Source organism: Atta cephalotes (genome assembly GCF_000143395.1).
Source record: "Atta cephalotes unplaced genomic scaffold scaffold00004, whole genome shotgun sequence".
NCBI classification, from domain to species: domain Eukaryota; kingdom Metazoa; phylum Arthropoda; class Insecta; order Hymenoptera; family Formicidae; genus Atta; species Atta cephalotes.
Window position 1 is genome coordinate 5,328,978 of NW_012130068.1, and position 4,786 is coordinate 5,333,763.

General features: G+C 31.2%; 1 protein-coding gene across 1 annotated transcript in view; it reads left to right on the forward strand.

Annotated features, from left to right (window-relative positions):
- Nucleotides 1-4,786, forward strand: part of LOC105626157 (hemicentin-1) — a 71,977-nt gene that overhangs the window by 64,710 nt on the left and 2,481 nt on the right. Inside the window, exon 20 of the mRNA XM_012207469.1 lies at nucleotides 2,677-3,270. Within this exon, the coding sequence (XP_012062859.1) occupies nucleotides 2,677-3,270 (594 nt within the window). The remainder of the gene's footprint in view (nucleotides 1-2,676; nucleotides 3,271-4,786) is intronic.

Genomic DNA, 4,786 nt, shown 5'->3' on the forward strand with positions numbered 1-4,786 from the left:
ATGTATGTATATAATATCTCTCATGTAACTTAAATCTGACTGAATGAACGTTATCAATTCTTTGTACACGGATACCGTGTTACCGTGATAATAATAATGGGAAATCGATATCTTATTTTAACAAAGAAAACAATTTTATATAATATATAATTATATTTCGTGTGTTTATATATTTAAAAAATTTTTAATTTCTGTAGACATGGCTTATGTAAAATTATATCATAATATTCAGATTGAAATAAATTGATGAGAAAAAATAATGATGACGACTGACAATTTACCGTTATCTTGCAATGATAAACATACAATCATTACTTGTCAATCTAGTTGCAAATTTGAGATTCGAAAATGCACCGCTTTAGCAATAATCGTACAAAACCGATGTTGCTGAAATGCATGTCGAGTGAAACGTTAATTCATTTGATACATCATCAAAGCGTTTTATTCGTGTGAAATTTTATAACGATACTCTGCACGCAACAAAATAACTACAAATCAAAACCAGAATATTTTTATTAAAATGAACATACATGCTTTTATAAAATGTATTACGTTAACGCAATGATCAGTTTATATTTTTTTCCTCTAACTTTTACATAATTTTTATTAATTACTCAAATATTTTGCTTCGCACTGGCTGCCTTTATTTATTGCTTGTTACATAATTTCGTGCAATATCCGTAAATTGTGCAATAACATTCTGTCAATTGTCTTACAGATAATTGCAAAACGATAATTTAACAGTTTGATAAAATTGCGGGGATAATTTGCCAATGAGAAGTAATACGAAATTATATTAATTCTTAGCAAGTAAGTGGCTATGTTATTAATTCTTTGCGTTGCCTCGATACATTTTTTGCGAATTCCCAGATACTTTTATTAGCTATAGGAAGTCTCATAGTCCAATCAATATAGCGGAAAAAAAGCACCGTGGTGAACAGGTAATTTAGTGTTGTGCGAGTATAACGAGTATTGCTACTTAGGCAGAAATAAATTCACTGTACGCTTTTTTTATCTTATTCGTGCACTAACGTCTAGAAGAACCGATTATTGCAATGAGTTTCCAATAATTTGTATTTTACGATAAAACTACACGAATAATGACCGCGTGATTTTATTTTCATTGATATATACAGTTCTGTGCCGATTAACGTTCATTGTCAGCATTTAATGAAAAAAATAACATTGGCGCCACTTGAATTCTTCATTCGAGAACATAATGAATTTTACTGTGTTTTACTGAATATTCGATGTTTGCTATACAAAAAGTCGCAGTAGATTTGTTTCAATAAATTATTAAATTTGATAAAATTAATTCAGCACCACGATTATTTTTTATAGATTGGCGAAAAAATACCGGACTTATCTAAACCTATTAAAAATTTAGTCATTTTTTAATTAGAATTGCATAATACGATAAAAATAGTAACTATAATTTCCCAATCAATCCAGATAGCATATGACATCCACCGGATATATCGTGTACTATCTGGAAATGTATTACTCATGAAATGAATTATAAAATGTCACAAGTCCTGTAAATAAAATATCACCAGTCCTGTAATTTCTGCTAAATAGATTCTATATATTTACTACTGATATAGTTACGTATATGTATAACTTTCTCTGCATTTTAAATTAAACTGTGAATTTTGATTTCTAATAGACTTCTAATAGACTCTAATTTCCAATTGTACTGCACTAATTTTATTTAATCAAAAATATCTACGTACTGTTATAAATGCAAAGCTCATTTTGGTAAGTTCACCAAGCGAAATTAGCCGAATCAGTTTATCCAATTCGCTAGGATTCACAATCGGCGCGCAATCCGAATCAATCAACATATAATTCAATGAGAGGCAATAAGCACTGCTGCTGGCATAGACTACTCGATAATCAGATAGTGCCAATAGATGACTGTCCTAACGTATCGGCAATTACGCGCCATTTTCCAAGGATTACCATATTATATTTCTGTTAACTGTTAATTACTTCGAATGTAATATTATTGAAGAATTTCAATCACTTTTTAATTATTATCAACAAAGCAAAATTTCGATTGGAAATTATTAAGTAAAGTTATTATGAAGTAAAATTAGAAAAAAAATAGATAATTATACTTCCTCTGTTCAGTCATAACTTAATTTGTATAAATATAATCCAAAAATTTTCTCTCATATAACAAAAATTGGAGAGTTATATTAGAAGTAATCGATATATCATCAATCTTATTCTAAATATTCCATTATATATTTACGACACAATGTCGTTTATCAATCCGTGTTATTACGGTACATAATGTTGTTATAAAATCTATTCGAAATGTCGCTATCAAATATATAACGTTAAAATAACTTCCTCTTAATCATCACAAGGAAGCGATGTAACTGTATCAGTAGTCCTTATCCAAAATGCCAATAGCAATACAGAAATTGACGTAGATTACCTCCTTATATCCTACGGCGACAAAACATTTCAGCCAATCTGCTATACGAAGTCAACTTCGCTAATTAAATTATCGTGATCATCGAAATGTCGTTACCCTCCGGGGATAAGAGACCGTCGATGGCAATGATGTGCGATAATCGAACGTTAATCAACACCATAAACAAACCAAATCAAGGCCAAGGGTCTGCGTTATATATATGAATGGCCGCTGGCTGCGTTTTGTTTTAGTTGGTTACTCCTAAGTTTGCCCGAGTTTCGGCTTTGCATGGCACGTTGCATTCCATCACGACCTCGCCGTGTTCCTCGCGGCCACCCAGCAGAGCTGTCAGTCTGTGCGATGGCAGTTCCGGTTATGAGTCGACCATGAGCCACCTAGGCCCTCACTACAACATTTACAACGTGCCCAGGAGCAATTCGCCAGTGCTTAAATACAACACCTTGAAACCACGGCGGCGCAAACAGAAGCACTCGCAACAATTCTATTCGTTGCGACTGTGTCGTCGGCATGAAAACATCCGCAGGAAATACGAACTATATGCGATACCGATCTATAAGACGTGCCCGCACAAGAGCGATAGCACAACCACAATCGCGACGATCGTCCGGTCGATGGAGGATGCGCCGTCCTTGACTCTCAGCCAATCGTCGGCATCGATTAGCCTGATGAGCCGATCGACGCCGTCGACGCCGATACCGCCATCACCGATACCACCAGTACCAGCACCGAGGATGTCCAAAAAAACTGATCCATCCAAACACACCTACCAAAATGTCCCTCCCCCCGTTTTTCCGCCGAAAAACGCTTCGTTGCCTAAGCTTAAGGTTTGTCAACTACTGATCATCTATAATAGGAATTCCCCGCATCTGATGACGCTCATGGACGTTATCATACACGAATTTCTTGATAACCGTCTCTCGATTAATCCTATCGCTATTGGCTCATATTGTCGAATAATTCTTCTCTGATTAATACTCGTCATGCCATAATACTTTTGTCATGCCAATCAGAAAATCGCAAAATTTCGCATTGATTTATAATTTTAAATACATTGTTAAAAATATGTTCGTTCATTCTACGTGCTGGAACTTTTTATTACGGCTAGAAATATTTAAATAGAATTGAATAAAGAATATAGATATATATAGGGTGTCCCAAAAATTTTTGCCAATCGCTTTTGTGTAGATACAGGACTAAACTGAGTCGAAAAGTCCTCTACCATTTTGCAATTTTCGCAATAGTTACACAGATGTTAATTACTAAAAATTGCTAAATATTGGTCTTTAATAATTTTTTATTCAAGTACTCATCAATTTTACAGAAAAACTGCAAGAGACAAGAATCATTTATTTTCTTTTCATAGAACTTTAAGAATTTTTTTAGAATTTTTTACTGCATTTTCTTATTTTTACCAACATGAGAAAATACGATATTAAAAAAATTCTGAAAAAATTTTGAAAAAATTCTTAGAACTTTATGAAAAGAAAATAAATGATTTTTGTTTCTTGTATTTTTTTTGTAAAGTTAGTAGTATTTGAGTAAAAAATTATCCAAGACCAATATTTGACAATTTTTAGTAATTAATATCTTGTTAATTATTACGAAAATTGTAAAATGATAGAGAACTTTTCGACTCAGTTTAGTTCGCTCTATCTATACAAAAGCGATTGGCAAAAACTTTCGGGACATCCTGTATATAGAAACGATGTTGAATTCAATATTTCTAAAAGCTTTGATAGAAGTTTTGACATATATAGAGTTTTCTCAATGCTGCATTTCAAGTATTGCAATTGCAATACAATGTTCTTTATAGTTGAATAACGAATTACTTCAGGATGAAATGACTACACATAAATTTTAAATTTTTGATTAAAAGATATATATATATATATATATATATAACAATTTATAAATTTATTTTTACTTAAAATACAAATTATAACGGGAAATACATTAAGTTAATTTAACTTATATTAGTCTCAATCACATAGTTTAATTGACACAACGGAATAATTTTATTAGTCAAGCTTCTAAGTCAATTTCTCCCTTCAATTTTCATATAACTACAAATTTATTGTTTTCTTCTATATAATTTAAACCATTATTAGAGAGAAGAGACAAGAATTTATTAAGTATTAATAATTAATTAAAGAAATTTTGAGATGAAACCCAAAACGGCTTATTAAAATGAATAATTTGCTACTTATTAATTATAAATAGAATATTCAAAATTCAATAAAGGACGTCCAATTAAGGGATTGTTTTAAAACCCGCAGATATATATATATATATATATATATATATATATATATATATATATATATATTATTATATATATAT